This window comes from Coffea arabica, chromosome 10c, assembly GCF_036785885.1.
Source record: "Coffea arabica cultivar ET-39 chromosome 10c, Coffea Arabica ET-39 HiFi, whole genome shotgun sequence".
Classification (NCBI taxonomy): Eukaryota; Viridiplantae; Streptophyta; class Magnoliopsida; order Gentianales; family Rubiaceae; genus Coffea; species Coffea arabica.
Genome location: NC_092329.1, coordinates 4,560,426 through 4,580,398, shown reverse-complemented (window position 1 = coordinate 4,580,398; position 19,973 = coordinate 4,560,426). Strand labels below are relative to the sequence as shown.

Here is a 19,973-nt window from a genome sequence, read left to right as displayed (position 1 = left end):
GAACTTTCCCTTATACAAAAGCTGTTTTTAGTTGTGAACACAAACGCTGCATAGCCCTACTTAGTTTGCTAAAAATTCTTGAATTTTACAACAATCTTTTTTGGTATCATATTTTCGTGGTTGCTTGTATATCTACAAAGTAACATCTATCTGACGGCCATAGTTTTGATAATTTATCTATTTTTCTTTTTGAGTATTTCAAATGGGATGATAACAAGCAGTCTTCACTTAGACTTTTGAAAACAGAAACTTGATATTAATATCATGTCAGAATGTGTTGATGAGCAAATTAACACTACATGTTTGGTAACCCATTAAGCTGATTCTGATGTATTATAGAGTTTCTTATTTTGATCAGTTCTATGTCTACCCATTATTTGATACAATTCAAATCTGTGCATAAAGCACAAACATAAATCACTGAAGTCCAAATCACCTTGGGACCACTAGACACTCTCCAATGAGCAGTTGCTTTGCATGGTCGGTTATTTGTCATTTGGTTGATCTGCAATTATAACCCTTGTGATAATTTGACAAATCTCAAGCAACAAGTCAACTTGGCAAATCCAACTCCGTAGAAATAGAATAATTTTACATGCATGAATTGATGATAGTTCTTCTTCAATTTCGCTGTCGTTTCATGCTCTAAAACAATGCCAAACTTCACATCCTTCTTGTAAAATTTTGGTGCATGGGGCTTCACAAGTTTCATTTTAAACACGTTTGCCCTTAGATATAATTACACGTTCGGCTTTAGATATGAATCAGTTGGAATAAGACGTGAATTCGTTTAACTTGGACTAAAGCAAATCATATACAGACACCGTCCCGTCCCACCCAAGCCAACCGGGCCACAGCTCTACGATGAGAGATAGACTTTGGGCGTACACAAATTGGGCAAATTTCTAGCTCATTTGCGCAAGTCCCGCATCTGCTCAACATTCCTTCGGCTAGAAAGGACAGGGGCCAGTAGAGCTGTTAATCGAACCGGGTAACTCGCGAGCCGAGCTTGACCCGACTCGATAAGGGCTCGACTCGGCTTGTTTATTGAGAGAAACGAGCCGAGCTCGAGTTCAACTTGATACTCGTTTAATAGACGAGCCGAGCTATGCTCGACTCGTTTAAGCTCGACAAGCTCGAATAGTAGGGGTATTAGCGTCATTTCATTGTGTATTTGATACTCTACAGGTCGATAGGCTCGACAGGCTCGAGTTCGAACTCCAAACTACTATAAATAGTAGGGGTATTAGCGTCATTTTTATTGTGTATTTGATACTCTATAGGCTTGACAGACTCGAGTTCGAGCTCGATAAGCTCGACTCAATTTTGAACTCGAATTCGAGCTCGAGCTTGAGTTTTCTACCGATCACATTGAGTCGATCTCGAATAGTTTGTAAAGCTCGAATTACTAATCGAGCGAGCTCGAGCTGGCTCAATTAGGTGTTCGAGTCGAGCTCGATTATCACATGCTCGAGCTTGGCTCGGCTCGTTAACAGCTATAGGGGCCAGGGCTCACTTTCACCGGAAAGGAGACTTTTGTTCACTCTGCAACCTCAAGCTCGTACTCTTCTTTTTTTCCCCTCATCAAAATGTGTTTTTGATTAAATATGTATATTAACTCCTTTTTTTATTTTTTTTCTACTACAAAAAGGGTAAAATTTAAGAAGTGGGAAGGATGGGATAGTGGGGGGATTAAAACCTAGGTTTTCTATATTTTCCAGCCTTAACCTTAGTCATTAGACCAAGGCTTTTTCAGTAAATATGTATATTAACCTTTATGAACAAAACTTTGATAAAAAAGATAGGACGAAACAAAATAATTAATAACATAAAAGCAACCTTAAAAAATCAAATTAAAGTAAACCTAAAAGGCTTTACTTGATGTAATTTTTAAAGTATCAAATTAAGTAAAATTCATGAATTTGTACTGAATGGGATGTTCAAGAAATTTCATTCAGTTAAAATGAAGATTTTGTTGTAAAGGTGACTTTGAACAACTCAAATTAAATTCAAAATTTTGCACTAAATATAACTTTAAAAAATCAAATTAAGTTAAGTCTAAAAATTTTTACTGAATATGACTTTCAAATTATTAAGTTCAGTTAAAATTATGAATTTGTTATGAATGTGACCTTCAAGAAATCACATTCAATTGCCTCCGCGTGAATGGTCCAGCGGTAGCGCCTCTCACCGGTGACCCTTGAGGTCCCAAGTTCGAGTCTCCGCTCCGCTGGATTCCTCCGCGCACTTAACGTGTTCGGGCCGGGTTGGGGCTCCGGGCCCGGACCGCAGGGGATTAGTCGGGCCCCGTAAGGATTGACCCGGACACCCCTGTGCCGAAAAAAAAAAAAAAGAAATCACATTCAATTAAATCAAGATTTTGTTGTAAATTTTACTTTCAAAAAATTACATCCAATTAAAATTTAGATTTTCTCTTAAATGTGATTTCAATAAATCAACTTTAGTTAAATTCAAAAATTGTGCTAAATGTGATTTTTTTTAAAAAATTATATTAAATTAAACCTAAAAGATATGTATGTAAGTAGAAGAAGTCATGCATAACAAACTACACTCATCAAATTGTAACTTAATACATGTAGGGTCTGCTTGGATTTGGTTGTTTTTGTTTTTGAAGTTTTTAAAAAAAATCATATTAAGTTAAACCTAAAATATATGTATATAGGTATGTATGTAAGTAGAAAAAGTCATGCATACCAAACTCGAATACACCTAATAAAAATTTAAAGAATTAAAAAAATAAAATAATTCTTACCATCATCACCCACCACCTCCTCTCCTTCTCCCTTCATTACCACCCCCTCATTCTCTCTCCTCTATCCCTTCTCTTCTTTCCTCTCTCCTTCTTCCTCTATTCCCAATTCCCTATGATCTAGTTGGTCGTAGGCTACTAGAAGATTGTGGAGGCAAGGGAGGGGTTGGGGGGAAAAGAAAGAGAAGGAAAAGGAGGGGGAAGATAAATAGGAAGAGAGAAAAGAGAGGTGGGAAGGGATGATGGCGGTGGAGAAGAGAGGATAGGAAGGGGTGATGGCAGTGATGGAGGGAGGAGAAGAGGTTTGATGGATGGTTGTGGTAAGATTTTTTTAATAAAATTTTAAAATTTTAAAAATCCCCTAAAATATATAGTAGTGTCAAGTTTTTGATATACAATACTACAATATAGTATTTGAAAAATACCTCTAAAAATACTTAATTCATACGGACCCCAGTCATTATTTACATAATATAGCACTTTTCTTTTTAATCTTTATAAACATATAACCAATACATGCCCAAAAATAGTACTAACATGTTTTAACTATAGACAAAAATATTTTATAATCATGATCTAATTTTATTCGATTCACAATAATAGAGTGTGCAGGCACATTCTTAAAGTTTAAAGTTTAATTTGTATGCCACTCTAGTGATCCTCGGACCTTACTTCTATACATGACATAGTTACCATGGTTTTATAAGTTTCATTACCCCATTTCTATCACCACTGAACATATAATCTAGCGCTAAAACATATATCAAAACATATTGAAAAACTAAGGTTGTGTTTGGATTGCAATTATAAATTTCTTCACCTACGGTAAGATGTCATTTCCTTGCAGTACCCTCTCCAAGAAAATATCTTTTATTGCTTGAAAATAACTTGATTGGTCATTAGGTACTAATTATTGCATCATTTTACAAGTCTTAGATTGGATTAATCTAGGTATTGTTTCCTTGTATGCACTATGAAGTGCATGGCAGGCAGAACATTTTCACTTGTATGATAATGTAGAAAGGACAAAAATAAATATTTTAAATTTTTTTAACAGGTGTCTAATGAGTAACGGGCACAAATATATCTTAACAGACTTCGATAGCCATATTTTTTTTTTTTTTGTTTTGGTTGGACTAAAAGGTGGCCATGTTATCATTAGCAACACCAAAAACCAAGGTAAAGACACAATAATAAGTCACTTCCCTTTATAGCAGTGGAATTAAGCAGTACTACGAATACGGTAGCGCAGGCCGTATCAGCTCAGTTACCTATCATACATCAGCATTCCCCAATTTCCAAAATCCGAAAGCCCAAACCCAGACCTAAAAGGGTAACCTATTCCTACCCCAACAAAAAACAAACAATAACCAACAATAATCATCCACACTAACCAAAAAGCCCTGAGAAAATCTCTCATTCCCTTTCTCTCTCTAACTTCTCCCAAATCTGGCGGCCGACCGCCGACCAAGCCCAAAAACAGCAGCGTACCCCCACTTTTTAACTACTCGTACATATCTATCCCATCCGGGTTCTTTCTTTCTCTCTCTCTCTCTTTTTTTTGGGTACCCCCTACCCTATCAAGTATCCACATCATCCAATAATCTAACGGATCTAATTAAAATCCACCGTTTCATCCAACGGCTATCGTACCATACGCGTTGCCCCAAGGCTTCTCCCACGGATCCGCCGTCCTCACTTAAAATCTTCTCTTTAGCCTCCCCCCTCTTCTTGTGTTTTTTCTCTCAGAGCCCAGATTCATCCTGTACGTATTCGAAGCTTATCTCTCCGTCAATCTGAAATAAATTAAAAAGCATCTATTTTCATACACACTATTCTTTTTTTTTTCGGGGTAGTAATACAGTATTAGGGTTTGAATAGAGGAGGAAGAAAGTGTGTTTTTTAGTGCGTGTGTTTGTGTTCTTTTTCTTCCACTGCAGAAGAAGATGCAAGCCAACAGCGGTTCGGAATCACAAAATACTAATAATAGTAATATCAACAATAATAATAACAGCAATAGCCAGCCGCCGCAGCAGGGGGTGGCTGCTACTCCTGCGGCGGTGACACCAGCGGTGGCGGCTGCACCCCAGCAGCAGTGGGTGGCGATGCAGTATCCAGCGGCCGCGATGGTAATGCCGCATCATATGATGCCAGCCCCACATTACCCGCCGCACTACATGCCGTACCATCACCACCACCTCCACCATCCTCCTCCTCCGCAGCCTCAAGGGCCTCCTCAGCAGCAACAGCAGCAGCAAGGTGGAGGATCTAATGGTGAGAATAGAACGATCTGGGTCGGCGACCTCCATAATTGGATGGACGAGGACTATCTTCGCAGCTGCTTTGCTTCCACTGGCGAGGTCTAATCTGAACATTACCTTGTTCAACATTCACATGCCTTTTCTGGGCTTTAATTGTTTTGAACGTTTGTTTGGTAAACATGGCTTGAGATTTCACACGCGTTACGTCTATAATGTCGGTCGGTAGATTTTTTTGTCGATGAATTTAAAGAATGATTTTCGTCTTCGTTATTTGTTTTTTACACTAAATCTTATTTTGAAAGAGAGTATGAATCCATGGTGATGTAGTTTGTGGCGAGAAACAGCTTAGTTCTTATGAGAAAGGAGAATTGAATGCTGATGATTTGATGCGCACAGCTGGATATTAGTGCCCATGTTTGGTATTATTTCTTAGAGAAACTAAAATTTTTGAGGTAATATGTAATGTAGTTTCTAAGTTTGTCAGATTGAATGACTAGATGATTTTTTAACTATAGGTTTCTTTCTTGGTTCGAAGCTGGGATTTTTCTTCAAACAAGGAAAGTTCATTCAATTGACCAAATCAAATCTTTACCAGAGCTCCGTTTTTCCGTGCCAAGCTGGCATTTTTTTTAAGTATACATTTTTAGGTAGCAATTTTAGTTTTGTACATCTATATACTGAGATAAAATATTTCATATCACATTTTTTAGTGGTGAATTACTTTTCATTAATTGCTTTAATTGTCCAGCTAGATGGTTCAGTGTGTTTGAATAAAGTGCTGTGGAAGTAAAGGCTTAGGCACCTCTAAAACTGGCAAATTTTACAAGATTTACTTATTCAGACAGACAAATTAAGAATGGTGATAATTAAGCATTCAGTAATTTAAATGAATATAGCAATCACCATGCATGAAGCATGTGAGCGAAAATGTGATAGAATATCTCTTTCCAAAGCACTTGTCTTGTCCAAATTTTGTTAGAATCCAGCATATTTGTGTGACGTTGCTCCTGGAGAGTTTAAGACGCAATCGTGTCAGGAACATTAAATTTGTGATTTTGCTTCGCATAGTTTGTTATCATCTTCAAACATGTTTCCAATTCTACAACTAAAATATGGCTTTAGGGTATGCAAAATATATTCTTGATGTTTCATCATTAGTAACTTGTTCATGTGCTTACATCTATAATTGTTGTACATCTTCCCCCAATTTACGTAATCTTCTTGCAGGTTGCCTCTATAAAGGTCATTCGCAATAAGCAAACCGGTTTCTCTGAGGGATATGGATTTGTGGAGTTCTTTTCGCATGCTGCAGCTGAGAAAGTCCTGCAAGCATATCCATGCATTATCATGCCTAACACAGAACAACCTTTTCGTCTGAATTGGGCTACATTTAGCACGGGCGACAAGCGTTCGAATAATGGTTCTGATCTTTCTATCTTTGTAGGAGATTTAGCTGCAGATGTTACTGATAGCTTATTGCATGATACTTTTGCCAGTAGATATCCTTCTGTTAAAGCTGCTAAAGTTGTCATTGATGCAAATACTGGACGTTCAAAGGGTTATGGTTTTGTAAGGTTTGGAGATGATAATGAGAGATCACAGGCTATGACTGAAATGAATGGCATCTATTGTTCAAGCAGGCCCATGCGTATTGGTGCTGCAACCCCCAGGAAATCATCTGGATACCAACAGCAGTATTCTTCACAAGGTAACTTCCATTGATTTTGCTGATGATTGGATTTGATGCTGTGTATCAATGCGATCAAGTTTGTTGACTAGATATTCAAGCTTTTCCTGTCAGGTGTTTTCTATTTATTGTGCTCTTCTACAATGCGTTTGGGTTACGGATTACATTTATGTTGATCCAAGGTTGAAGTAACTATTGATAAGAACTTATATGTTTATCTCAGCCTACAATGATTACCTTTATGTTAAATTACAGATACAGACAAAGATACAGAAGGGAATTCTGTTAAGATTACTTTTTCCTATTCCATTATGCAAATAGATGCACGACAACCTGCAACTTAAGTGGCAGAAGCATGTGACTTTATACGACCATGAAATTTGGAATCAAAGAGAACATTTGATGTCTTTTTTGCTTGTGAAGCCGCCCTAGGATGAAAGATTTTATGCCAAGTGATTTTGCCTGTCTTCTCATTTCAAAGCCTTAATACATGGCTTGATCAATTAGATATCATTCTACATCGAGTTCTTGGGTGATTGGTTTAGTTTGAAATGAGACAGATGCTTGTGTAATGGGATATCTCAAACCCTTTTGTTTTCTAGTTTGACCATGGACATTTTTGATCTATTACAGTTGCATCGGCTCTGAAATTTTTGCTCAAGAAGTTCTAATTGTTTTGGATTGGTTTTGACAGGTGGATACATTAATAGTTCATCAGGCCAGGGCTCTCAATCTGATGGAGATTCTCCTAATACAACAGTTGATTTCAGCCTTTATACTTTTCCTTTTCTTTTCCCCCACTTCCTTTGGCTAATATATTATGGTTGTAGATATTCGTTGGAGGGCTTGATCCAAATGTCAGTGATGAGGATCTGAGGCAACCGTTCTTGCAGTATGGGGAAATAGTTTCGGTGAAGATTCCAGTTGGAAAAGGATGTGGATTTGTACAATTTGCTAATCGGTATGTTTCTGGTCCAATCTAATTCATTATATTTCAAATTTTATACAGAGATTTTCCGCTGGTAGTTCAGTTACAACGGAATGAATGTGGCCATTTTTTGGACAGAAATGATGCCGAGGAGGCACTGCAGAAGTTGAATGGTACCACGATTGGAAAGCAAACTGTGAGGCTCTCTTGGGGGCGTAATCCAGCAAATAAGCAGGTAGCAACTTTCTCTTATATCAGTTCATTCCTGTGCACATTGTTTCTTTCAATAATTGAGATTGAAAAAATTAATTCCTTCTATTACAGGTCACCTTCGCTTTTCATGAAAAATTTGTGAAAAAATCCAGACAATCAGGATATGCATGCTTAACTGTTTTCCTAGTGTGTCATCTGCTTCTAATATGTCGTCATTGGAGTGATTTAGTGGCAGCAAAAGGTCGGCTAGTAACAGTTCTACAATTGTGTATATGAAATGCCCTCGATTAGCCATTTGCTCATTTTTGTTTTCTCCTTTCGTTTTCTCCTTTTGGTTCCTGCCATTACTAACTTGTACTGGTGGAGAAATATTCTGTTAGGCTGCATCTTGAGTAGTTGGCAGTCTGAATGCTGTTTCATCTGCTTTGTTGTTGGCTGCAACTATTTCATAATTGATGAATTGTTATTTTGCAGTTAAGAGCTGAATTTGGAAACCAGTGGACGGGGGCATACTATGGAGGTCACTTTTACGATGGCTATGGGTATGCGATGCCACCACCTCATGACCCAGGGATGTATGCAGCAGCAGCAGCTGCTTATGGAGCCTATCCCATGTACGGAACCCACCAGCAACAAGTAAGCTAGACGGCCGAGCTCACAGCGATTCAGCAGATGAGGCACATGGGTGCTTTTGTCTCTCTGTTGAGCTTGTGGGAATTTGGAACCCTGTTATTCCCTCCGAAATCTGAGAGGGGAACTGAATTTTGACTAGAAATCAGGTAGTTGTTCTCTAGGGGCTTGATTAAACATTTGTTTAGAAGTGTGAGCATAATATTGGAACTTCTTAATTTGAATAAATAACATTGATATGGATTGTGAGCACTTAATTCTTTATTTGTTATTAGCCTGCTCATCCGAGCACTTGCTGCTCTGGCACCTCTGATGATGACGATAAAGAGGCAGGGATGTATTCGAATTCTGTGGTGTTCACGTTGCTATATACTTTATACATTCGTTGAGGAGTTTGGTCAATTATGAATTGGAGTAGTGTTCAGTTCCTTCTGATAAATGTGCCACACTTACTATAAGTTATAAAAACCTTAATGGCTCGCAGAATGCTCCTCCCATTCGGAAAAGTTAACTCCGGCTGAGGTCGGCGTTCTGTGGACTGGAGGAAAAGGAAAAAATAATAAATGTGCAAGAAGTGATGGTCGATTACTATTGATGCACATACCACGTTGGTGTCAAGGCTAGTGGTACAATGTTGTCAGGCCCAATTGAGTGAGGGACAAGGGGCACAAACGGTTGCACCTGCAATCGTTTGTGCGGGTAACGATTGCAGGTTGTATTTATTTTTCACGGCGCGTAATTTTTATTGTACACGATGTAACTTACTTTGCACACGACGTAATTTTACAACACTTTTTTGTGGATCCCACACATGACGTGAAAATCGAGTTATATGGTGTAATCTGAGCCGCACAAATTTTTGAGGCCACATCGTGGCCGTGAACCTTCAGGAACGGTTGTCACTGCCCCATTTCCATTGAGTGACAACTAGTGTACTAGACATTCTTGTTAAGCATTTGTTGACAGCCCATATCTTCATGTGAGGTGAAATTTCCGGGCTCTTGAGATTTGATAAAGGCCCCATTTCTCATGCACCATTGTCGAAGTGTGAGCTCCATTAGGAGATCAAGCACAAAAATACGTTTTAAAGGTTGCATTTTGGAAGACTATAATGCCAAATCGGATAATCTTCTCGTTTAAGTAGAGAGTATGAATTTTACCAAAAATGGAACTACAAGTGGGTGTATAAATAAGTTAAATCAAATCAAACACTCAAGTCGCCTAGTTTAATAAGGTTAAAATTGTATTTAAATTTAATTAATTAATTTATTTACTAATCCAAGTTTAAATGAGTTTTTTTTATTGAACCAAACTCGATTCGAGTTCGTTTAAATGTATTAGATCTTGTTTGATCATTCAATCTAGTGTTTAAAAGCTTTAGACTTGTTTGGCAACAAAAAATATAACATCTTATTTTAAAAAAAAAATTAGTGATAGCGGTACACTTCCTACTTAATGCAGAATATGCTTGAATATTAGGGTTTCAAAACTTAAAGAATTCAGATATTAGAGTTTTAGTGTTTAACGACTCAATAATTTAATAGATTCAAATTTCAGATTTTAGATTTTAAATTTCAGATATTAATTTTATCAAAATATCATAAATTTTAATTTATGCTAATCAAGTGGAATTTAAATATTTGGTAAACACAGAAATGCTACTCAATCTTAATTATTATTTGAATAATTAGAGAATCAATTTCGAATTAAATTTTATTGAATCGTACTCAATTCAAATATCATTTCATCTTTCATAAGGCATAAGCATGTTCCAGCTTGTACGAGCCTGCCTCATCAGAGGGCACACATCAGCAGATTGTGCATGAGCTTGGTTGCGATGTTGGCAGTTGGGTTGCACCACAACAATCAATCAGCAACGTTGACGCGCACCCGACGGGAACCCAGTCCCAGATCTCACCGTCAGATCACTCCCCCGACAACTCCTTTAATTATCCTCCCAATCCGATAGACGGCCCAGATCAACCCTTCTGGGAAGCATCGCGATTCCACTTCGTTTCCTAATAAAGGAGCAGGAGCCATCATTTCACGAGGTGGGCCGCGGTGTCCCTTCAACCCAGTGGGGGGGCCAACTTACCACTAATACGTCGAAGTCAGACCACTTTTATTCCAAAATATCTGGATTAGGCCATCAATCAATCAACCAAGCTTAATTAATCAATTTTTCTTGCGGAAATAGCGAATCCAGTCATCCACTAATTTACCAAGATAGATTTAGTCCCCAAACTTTTGATCCCAACCATTTGGCCCCTATTCTTTAAGTTTCTGCACCCATTTACTCTGTCAATAGTTGCTCGAGTGAGAAATTATTTACTCCTTCCAATAAACTTAACTTTAACTCAACTAGCAGGAGAAAAGCAATGAAAAGAATATTTATGATTTCAAATAATTTGTTTGGATAAAATATTATTTGAAATATTATTTGTAATAATTATTATAACAGTTTTTATGATGTGATATATGTGAGATAAAAAGATGAATTGAAAAATGCATTTATGATGTAAGCGAAATATTATTTGAAAAAAATTGCTATCCAAACACTCCTAGTAGTATTGAGCGATTTATGATATTTATGATTTGTGACGCATACATATTAATTGAGAAAAACAGATAAAAAGAATATTTATGATTCCTAATCGTATGGTGTGACGCATACATATTAATTTTTTTAGACAACGTTATTATTGATATTGAATACTACTATATTGAGCGATTGAAGATTGTTACAGAAATAAAAGCAAATAAATTTCGAAAGACTTATAAATATTGGTGAGATGAAGTTTTAGGACCAAATTGGACATTTGCCCAAAGTTGTTTGTTTTTCAATTGTCAAGGCACTAGGAATTAAATTGAGTGAGACTGAGGTGGGTCAGGACTAGGATAAATATGGCAGTAGCAGTATTAAATATAAAAAATTTGGTAGGGGGTTGCAGCTGGCTCTTTCGCCCGATTTTCCTAGCTCCACGTTTACCACAATAATGCCTTGGCTTTCTCTCACCTCCTCCTCTCTTCATCTTCCTCCTCCTCTTGCTCCGTCGTCGTCGTCGTCCTCTCTGCAATTTCGCAGGATAACGTGCCTGCGTGCTTCGTCTTCAGTTAATTCGGCGTCGTCTGCTTCCTCAACGTCGCAGCCGAAAGTCGTGGTCACTAGAGAGCGTGGCAAAAACGCGAAGCTCATAAATGCTCTGGTATGTAACCACTCTCTCTCTCTCTCTGTCTCTGTCTCTGTCTCTGTCTCTCTTTCTCTGTAGCAGCAATTATGTTAATGTATGTGTATTAGCATTTTGCATTTGATGTAGTTACTCGTAAATCTTCTGGTTGCCTCCAGGAACGGTGTGGCCGTTGGTTTCAGTGTAAAGTATGTAGACCTGAATTACGAGTTTTAATGCTGTATTATGGGCGTCGTTTCATGCATTTTAGGTTTTTGATCATATACTAAGCTGAAATGTGGCTTTGTTTACTGTCTTACTGTTGCTTCTGTAGAAATGAGCTGAAAGTCAGCTGTTTGTTGGGAAAAAAAAAAAAAACACTATCGAGCATCATTTTCCACCAAATGTATACTGCAAGTGTACTGGCATTCCTTTAGTGCCTTTCTAACACCATCATAAGTGTAGTATGCTGAAGGTAGTATCCTGATTGGATTCATAAATTAGAAAACCCGGGATTAAGATGGAATTTTCATCATGTGCTGCAGGGGAAACATGGAATTGATTGTCTAGAGCTTCCTCTTATCCAGCATGAGCTGTTACCTGATTCAAACAGGCTGTCGTGTTTGTTAAGTGGTGAGTTCATTCCCCATTCGTGGTTTGCATTAGTTTGAAACTCACCCAATTGCCTAGTTTACTGGGAATGTCTACGTGATCAAATTTATTTGTTCATGTGATAATCATGGTTACTACGAATGGAGAGGGAGGGAAAGATTTTGGAAATAGGGCGACGGGAGTGTTAGCTAAAGCTGTGTGCATCATCCATCAGCCTGCTGCTTGAGTGTTGATTGCTTAACTGTTATACTCGATAGTGTTTGATATGCCTGATTGCTCTGGTATTTATTTCCGTTGTGTGCTTCACCCTAGTTTATTTTCACACTTTGATTTCATAATAAGAAAGAGTAAAATCTAGTATTGATTCTTTATTGATCCCAAGTCCATGCCTTTCTTATTCCTTGTGGCAACAGAGACTGCTTTTGACTGGGTCATCGTAACTTCACCGGAAGCAGGAACAGTTTTCCTTGATGCTTGGAAGTAAGTTTTTCCTGACTGTAGCTGAAGTGGGAAGACGTAGGTTATCTTTGAACATGATCCATCTCTTAATTGATAAGTACTTCTGCATTCTTTGGAAAAGTATTGCTTCTGGCCCTATCTGGTAACCTACAAAGATGGTTCTCCAAAGAATGTATCTGATGACAAATGAAATTTGAAGATTCTCATGATACATTTTTTTTTTGCCATTTGAGTTTATGAAAGTAAATAAGCAAAAATTATGTTTTAACCACATTTCTGAAGTCCTGTGATCCCGTTTCATGACTATGCAATGCTAGTTTTGCCTTGGCCTAGGTTATAACTGCATTTTTGAATGCTGAACTTTTTATGTTTGGTTCCCCTTTAATTTAAAGCTGAGAATAAGAGGAGAGTTTGGTTATGCATATGTCTCGATCGCTTTATAACCTATTGGATAAGGTTAGTAATAGTGGGATAAATGTGAATTGAATCCAATAGCCAATTCTAAAATATATGAGAGTCAGGATTGTGTCTGCAGAACTTTATGCCCACTGGAGAAAGAGGGTAATTGGAATTATTCCAAAATGAAGCATTTTAAAAGACAGTCACAGCAGGACTCGCAGTTTTGTTACAGCAGACTTCTTATTTTCTGTTGGCATATCTTAGAATCGCCTTTAGGGTGAAGATTTCACTCAAGCATGTCAGTTTTCTGCTAGAGGAAATTATAATAACAAGACAAAGTCACCTAGTGGACAGGAAATCCACTAGAAAATTGACTTGACAGAAGAATTACCCTCTTCAAATTAAGTAATGCGCATGAGTTAGCCATTTATTTCTGCTACTCTTGATCGTGATCTTTTAAGATACCTGGTCAATAAACTTGTAACAAATTTCTGTTACAGAGCAGCAGGTACCCCAAATGTTAAGGTTGGTGTCGTTGGTGGTGGTACAGCTAGTATATTTGAAAAAGCTGCACAACAATCAAAACAGTACCTACATGTTGCTTTTGCACCATCAAAAGGTTTGCGGTTAAAGTATTTCTCAACCTTGGACAGTATGCCACAGAAAATATTTTTCTGTATATTGTTACTGCTTGTTGCTTGTGTGTCTATTTCCTCACCAAAATGGGCAGCCACCTTTGCTTGCTGAAAACCTGAAAACTTGAATTCAATTGTAATTTTCAGCTACCGGCAAAATTTTGGCTTCAGAGCTTCCAAAGCATGGAAATGAAAGATGTAGTGTCCTATATCCTGCTTCAGCAAAAGCTAGCAGTGATATTGGTATGTGTTACTTTCATCTATAAAGATTCTGCGCGCACACATACACACAGACAAGTATCTATATGCACAGGTGTATTATATTATCCTTTGATATGCTAGAAAGTGAAAAAACACCACATAAGTTAACATGTATGCACTAGAAGTGCTTTGAGTGAACAGGCATCTTGGTTTTCTTTTCCACTTACTGGATACCAAACTTACTCTATTTCATCTAAGCACATTGTAGATTAGTATAACTAACATCTACAAGCACTTAAGAAACTCATCTCAATCATCGCTTCATCACCTGCCATATTGGTGGCCTATGTAATGCCGTTTTTCCGTTTTGCTGTCTCTACAGGCATAATCATCAGTAAGTTATGTTTTACTTTCCATTTTCCTGGAACTGATCTATATTAATTAAGATTAAGCTAATCTTATTAACTGAAAAGATTTGGAGTTGGATATTTCTTATGTAGCGACTTCAGTTCTATTTCTTCTGCATCTTTGAAGATAATGAGAGGCTGTGTAATAAATTGCTGAAGATTTTTTTCTCTAGTTTTATTAGAGGAGAATATGGAGAGATGGACAACATAAATGAAGAGATGCAATACTAAGTAGTTTTAGAAACTTTATGTATTCAAGTTATGGCTCATTTTGCAATATGGTGATTCTCTGTCGAATCATGAATGATGCTGAAGGTTATCTCTACATAAAGGGATTCTATTTCGGTGGAGTTTAGCCATTTCCTTGAGCTTTTCTTTCCCAGCATTTTGATACCATTTATCTGTTTTTGCAGTTACGTTCATCCTTGCAGAGCATGTTCCTTTTGCTCTTTGTTTCCATATGTGATTATATATAATAAAAGCAATACTAAGTAGATGTGTTTTCTAATAATTTCCAGAGGAAGGTCTTTCGGAGCGTGGATTTGAGGTCATTCGGCTTAATACATACACAACGGTAAATATGGTGTGAAATTATCAATAAATTCTCGTCTTTGCTTTCATGCCTTGATGGCAATGTATGATTTGCTGTTTGTAGATATCATGATGGGAATTCAATAGTGACAGTTGTCTGCTACTGTTTTTGCATTGTGTTCCTTATGTGCTTTTGTTTAGATGATTTTTTTTTTGGGTGGGATTGGCATGCATCTCAATATTTTGTTGCCTGGAACTAGGGATACAACTTGTTCACGTCTATGGAGTTAAGGATTCAGTTTGGCTGTGTCATTCACTTTGATTTTAAAATTTCATAATACAATAATTTTCTATGCTGGTTCCAAGGGCTTGGATTTCCATGTTCATTTAACTGTTGTCTGGGGAAATGAGTTTTGGATAGTTATTAATTAGGATTTTTATCATGGAAGCTATTCAGTATGTTTATAACTTCCCAGTTCCTTGCTACCTGGGGAATAGCAGGTTATTGCATGTGTAGTCTCCATTTGCTCAAGTCATGCCAATTGCCAAATATCCTTTTCTTTTTGTGTTTGCCTGCTTCATATTGCTGACTCTGAGCTCTACCAAATGTGTAGGTACCTGTGGATCAAGTTGATCAGATGGTTTTGAGACAGGCACTTGCGGCTCCTGTTGTTGCTGTGGCATCACCTTCTGCTCTGCGGTAAAACTTTTGCCCTTTTAAATTACCGCAGAGCAGAAGGTTCTTTCTCTTACAATGTTGTGTATGTCAGTTCATGTGTGTAAAAGGAAAAAAAATGTTCTATTACTGGCATTGACTGCTCTGGATCAGTTGGTCTGGACAATAGATCAACATTTAGTTCTGGCTTTGTGGTAATATCACTTTAATGACGTATATTACATGAGATGAATGCAAGACTTTATCTACTTTTGCAGTCAGTGCTTTACCTTTTACCTGCATTTTTTGCTGTTATTAATGCTCATTTTGCATCTGCTCTGCAATAGGGCTTGGATTAATCTTATTCCAGAACTGGAGAGGTGGGGTAATGCTGTTGCTTGTATTGGCGAGACAACTGCTTCGGCTGCAAAAAGACTAGGGTTAACAAATGTATACTATCCAGTAGATCCTGGTCTTGATGGGTAATAGTTTTCTTTTCAAGGGAATTTACTTTCTGCAACGTCTTTAATTATGAGTAGAGTGAAGGTGCTGTATCTATTGTGGCATGAAGGCAGAAATATGTTCCGATATAGGTTCAAGTCGCCCCAGTGCCTCAGCTATGCAATGGTCTGAAGCCAGTACTTTTAAAGCTTTCCAGGCTCATCTATGCCAAGTATTGACCCCCTTTTTTCACTCTTTCCTGGACTACACCATTGTGTTAGTGATCCATTGGTCTGCAAGTTGGCTTCCACTAATATCCTCCTCTTTTTTTTATCAACTTCAAACAGTTCTCCAATTCTCAAGTCCTCTTCGATTGTGGTCTTCCACGTAATATTTTCATCTTTTATTTTCAAAACAAGAGATCGACTAGTAACATCTACTACATTAAGCAATCTCATTTCATGCCTCCTTGCAGCTGGGTTGACAGCATTGTGGAAGCTTTGAAAGTTCAGGAGCAAGTCCAGAGAGTCTAATAGTCCTTTCTGAATGGCTTTTCCACCTTTCCAGGTAACATAAGACGACATATATAATAGTCTCCTTATATGTAGCTCAAACCTGTGATTTTGATTTGACCATGAACTTTGCAGGTGAAGACTGTAAAAGTAGTGCATCATTCAGGATGGACTGTATGCTTCTAGGAACACTTGAGAGAGAGCGAGAAGATTGTGGACAATTTAACGGGAAAATGTTGATTGTTCTGCTTATGAGCAAGCCCATTTTTCTATGGGACAAGGAAGGTGTAGCTTAGAGATCTGAGACACGGGGGGCTGGAAAAATTCTTAAAACTGTATATAGTATTTTTTTTGTCGTGTAAATGTTTTAATTTTTTTTTTTTTTGGGGTTGAAATCATATGTCAATGCGTTCAGCTTTGACTTTATATAAACTATTGATCCTCCTGCTAATAATAAATTGAGCAATAAATAATATATATTTTGGCTGGCCGATCTTGTCCCCCAAAAATTTATTAGTTTCCGTATACAAGTCTCGTGGCATGTTGTGTCTCATTGACGAGGAGATTAGCTGGATATATGCCATTAATTCCCCTTGAAGCTAAGTTTGTGCAATGGCAAATAGAGGATACAGTTCTCATTGATTCAGCATGTTGCTTTATAAATCTCTACTGCTGTAGGATTGGCAGTCGAATGAGCAGTGCTATCGAAGTTCAGGAGGAATTTTTTTTTTTTTTGGGAGGAGGAAGTTTCCCTTGAAGGAAAGATGCGATCACGGTTAGTGAACGCTCTGGTTGATGGCTTGGAACTTCATGCTCTGCGTCCCTAACAGTAAGTAAAACCAGTCCTCTGTGCCCAATTACGTAGCCTCCAACCTGCTATTTTCATGAGAAGTTGTTGGGTATTAGAGCAGAAAAAGGTAGAGCAAGAGTGAATACTTTTGTATTGCAGAAGTCTGATGTTTATTGAGTCATAAGCCATGCTTTTATATAACATAAACAAAACAGAATTAGAGAAAATCTGGAAAAAAATCTGCTAGAGATAAGATTCTAGAATCAAAATCATATCAAATACTTTGACTTATCTATTGCCTAAAAATAGCAACGTGAACAACTAACTCCTGCAATCTATTAGCAGTTTCACAAAACATGCTATTCAACACTCCTCCTTGGTTTTGGAACTGCATACTCCAAGTTTTTGCCTCAAGAACTCAAATCTTTCCTTGGGAAGAGCCTTCGTAAAGATATCAGCACTTTGATCTTCTGTTTTACAGAAAATCAGCTGCACTTCTCCCTCCTTTTGCACTTCCCTCAAAAAATAAAGCTTTATCTTGAAATGTTTCGTTTTGCCATGGAATACTGGATTATTGGAAATAGAAATTGCAGCCTCATTGTCAACAAATATCTGAGTGCAATCTTCCTGTTTCATGTGTAGATCAGTCATGAGTTTTCTTATCCATAGTGCTTGATTCACAGCAGCAGCGGCAGCTACATATTCTGCTTCTGCAGTGGATTGAGCTATGACATCCTGCTTCTTTGAACACCATGAAAAAATTCCAGACCCAAAAATAAAACAGTAACCTGAGGTGCTCCTCATATCATCAGCACATCCAGCCCAATCACTATCAGAAAAACCATGAAAATTGAAATTTTTAACTTGACTGAACCTTATTCCATAATCAACAGTACCTTTAACGTATCTCAAAATCCTTTTTGCTGCTTGAAAATGAATTTCACTAGCACAGTGCATGTATCTTGATAACAGACTCACTGCCTGAATGATATCTGGCCTGGTTGCAGTCAAATACATTAGACAGCCTATTAAGCTTCTATACAGCCCTTCATCAACTTTTTCAGCTCCATCTTCTTTGCAAAACTTCTCCTTTTGATTCATTGGAGTCGCAGTTGATTTGCACCCTTCCATGTTAAATTTTTCAGGACCTCCTTTGCATACTTTTGCTGGCATATAAACACTTCATTTTGCTTTTGTTGTATCTCCATACCAAGAAAGAATGACATCATACCAATATCAGTCATTTCAAAGACATCTTCCATCTCCTTTTTGAACTTATCAATCAACTCCTTGCTGCTTCCTGTAACAAGAAGGTCATCAACATATAAAGATATCACAAGTATTTCACCATCAACCTTTTTGATATATAAGGTAAATTCACTCAGACTTTTTTCAAAGCCTAAGTTCATCAAGTGTGCATCAATTCTGCTGTACCAAGACCTCGGTGCCTGTTTTAAACCATACAATGCCTTTTTTAGACGATACACCTTATTTTCTTTTCCTTGAACAGCAAATCCTTCAGGTTGCTCCACAAAGATTTCTTCCTCCAGGTATCCATTTAGAAAAGCTGACTTAACATCTAATTGATGTATAAGCCAGCCCTTTTGTGCAGCAAGAGCCAACAACATTCGTATGGTATCCAATCTGGCAACTGGAGCAAATGTTTCGGAGAAATCTACTCCAAACATCTGAGCATATCCCTTAACGACGAGTCTTGCCTTGTGCTTGTTTATAGAACCATCAGAATTTAATTTGGTTCTATAAACCCATTTGACACCTATCACCTTTTTGTGTGTAGGTCTGTCCACCAACTCCCAAGTTTGATTTTTATCTATCATTTTGAGCTCCTCCTTCATTGCAACTATCCATTTCTGATCAGTTGTAGCTTCTTTAAATCCTGCAGGCTCCATAACAGCAACATTACATCTCTGATAAATATCAGAGAGTAATCTGGTTCCTCTAACAGGTTCTTCATCGACATCATCATTCTCTACCTGCATTTCAAATTTATCTTCATTTTCCCAACTCCAGCTGTTTGACTCAAGGAATTTAACATCCCTGCTCACAATTATTTTGTTGCTTTGTGGTGAATAGATTCTGTAGGCCTTTGAAGATGAGCAATAGCCTACAAAAATCCCCGACTTTGCTTTCTTGTCTAACTTGTCTCTTTTAACCTGAGGAATATAAAAGTAACACAAACAACCAAAGGTCTTTAGATAAAGCAATTTTGGCTTGTAGCCATGCCATGCTTCAAATGGCGTCTTTTTCTGTAGAGCTTTCGTTGGCAATCTGTTTAGTATAAAAATTGCCGTGTTCATAGCTTCCGTCCAAAATTTCTTTGGCAGCCCTTTATCATGCAACAAGCATCTTGTCATCTCCATAAGCGTCCTATTTTTACGCTCCACCACTCCATTTTGCTGGGGAGTGTAGGGGGCTGTCAGTTGGTGCTCTATGCCTGCATCTTCACAGAATTTGTTGAATTTTTTTGAGGTATATTCAGTTCCATTATCGGACCTGATCACCTGTATGCTGCAACTACTTTGATTTTCAACCCACGCTTTAAACTTCCAAAAGATGTCAGCAACCTCAGATTTGAATTTCATGAAATAAATCCAACACATTCTAGTGTAATCATCAATGAAGAGAATATAAAACTTACTACCATTCAAAGATGG

General features: G+C 37.6%; 3 protein-coding genes and 1 long non-coding RNA gene across 7 annotated transcripts; 3 read left to right on the top strand and 1 right to left on the bottom strand.

Annotated features, from left to right (window-relative positions):
- The first annotated feature begins 4,170 nt into the window (after positions 1-4,170).
- On the top strand, positions 4,171-8,746 carry LOC113714477 (polyadenylate-binding protein RBP47-like). Its single transcript, XM_072068932.1, has 6 exons — positions 4,171-5,130; positions 6,259-6,739; positions 7,413-7,477; positions 7,549-7,679; positions 7,785-7,881; positions 8,334-8,746. Exons 1-6 carry the CDS (start codon positions 4,717-4,719, stop codon positions 8,502-8,504), a joined length of 1,359 nt encoding a protein of 452 aa, XP_071925033.1. The 5' UTR covers positions 4,171-4,716; the 3' UTR covers positions 8,505-8,746.
- On the top strand, positions 5,137-6,164 carry LOC140016043 (uncharacterized). The gene is made up of 2 exons (XR_011822372.1): positions 5,137-5,450; positions 5,547-6,164. It is a non-coding gene; the product is annotated as an uncharacterized lncRNA (long non-coding RNA).
- A 2,670-nt stretch (positions 8,747-11,416) lies between the features above and the next one.
- On the top strand, positions 11,417-16,999 carry LOC113715226 (uroporphyrinogen-III synthase, chloroplastic). 4 transcript variants are annotated; one of them, XR_003453873.2, is made up of 12 exons: positions 11,417-11,695; positions 12,202-12,289; positions 12,682-12,748; positions 13,627-13,745; positions 13,909-14,004; positions 14,888-14,943; positions 15,515-15,600; positions 15,903-16,037; positions 16,149-16,228; positions 16,344-16,383; positions 16,472-16,563; positions 16,644-16,999. XR_003453873.2 is itself a non-coding variant. In XM_027239483.2 (10 exons), the coding sequence occupies exons 1-9, from the start codon at positions 11,486-11,488 to the stop codon at positions 16,527-16,529; spliced, it is 915 nt and encodes a 304-aa protein (XP_027095284.1). In that variant the 5' UTR covers positions 11,418-11,485; the 3' UTR covers positions 16,530-16,563; positions 16,644-16,999. The 4 variants fall into 4 exon arrangements, 2 of the variants coding, with proteins under 2 accessions (XP_027095284.1, XP_027095286.1); XR_011822446.1 differs by lacking the exon at positions 16,344-16,383; XM_027239483.2 differs by lacking the exons at positions 16,149-16,228; positions 16,344-16,383 and having other exon boundaries at positions 11,418-11,695.
- A 662-nt stretch (positions 17,000-17,661) lies between these two features.
- On the bottom strand, positions 17,662-18,399 carry LOC140016195 (secreted RxLR effector protein 161-like). Its single transcript, XM_072069646.1, has one exon. It carries the CDS (start codon positions 18,397-18,399, stop codon positions 17,662-17,664), a length of 738 nt encoding a protein of 245 aa, XP_071925747.1.
- Positions 18,400-19,973: the final 1,574 nt, after the last annotated feature.

Bases quoted from the DNA above. Each gene is read 5' to 3' on its own strand.
- LOC140016195 (XM_072069646.1), bottom strand. From the start codon at position 18,399: ATGAATCAAAAGGAGAAGTTTTGCAAAGAAGATGGAGCTGAAAAAGTT.
- LOC113715226 (XM_027239483.2), top strand. From the start codon at position 11,486: ATGCCTTGGCTTTCTCTCACCTCCTCCTCTCTTCATCTTCCTCCTCCT. The intron at 11,696-12,201 runs GTATGTAACCAC...CATGTGCTGCAG, and splicing joins CGAAGCTCATAAATGCTCTG to GGGAAACATGGAATTGATTG. The intron at 16,038-16,471 runs GTAATAGTTTTC...GCCTCCTTGCAG, and splicing joins GTAGATCCTGGTCTTGATGG to CTGGGTTGACAGCATTGTGG.
- LOC113714477 (XM_072068932.1), top strand. From the start codon at position 4,717: ATGCAAGCCAACAGCGGTTCGGAATCACAAAATACTAATAATAGTAAT. The intron at 5,131-6,258 runs GTCTAATCTGAA...ATCTTCTTGCAG, and splicing joins GCTTTGCTTCCACTGGCGAG to GTTGCCTCTATAAAGGTCAT. The intron at 7,882-8,333 runs GTAGCAACTTTC...GTTATTTTGCAG, and splicing joins GTAATCCAGCAAATAAGCAG to TTAAGAGCTGAATTTGGAAA.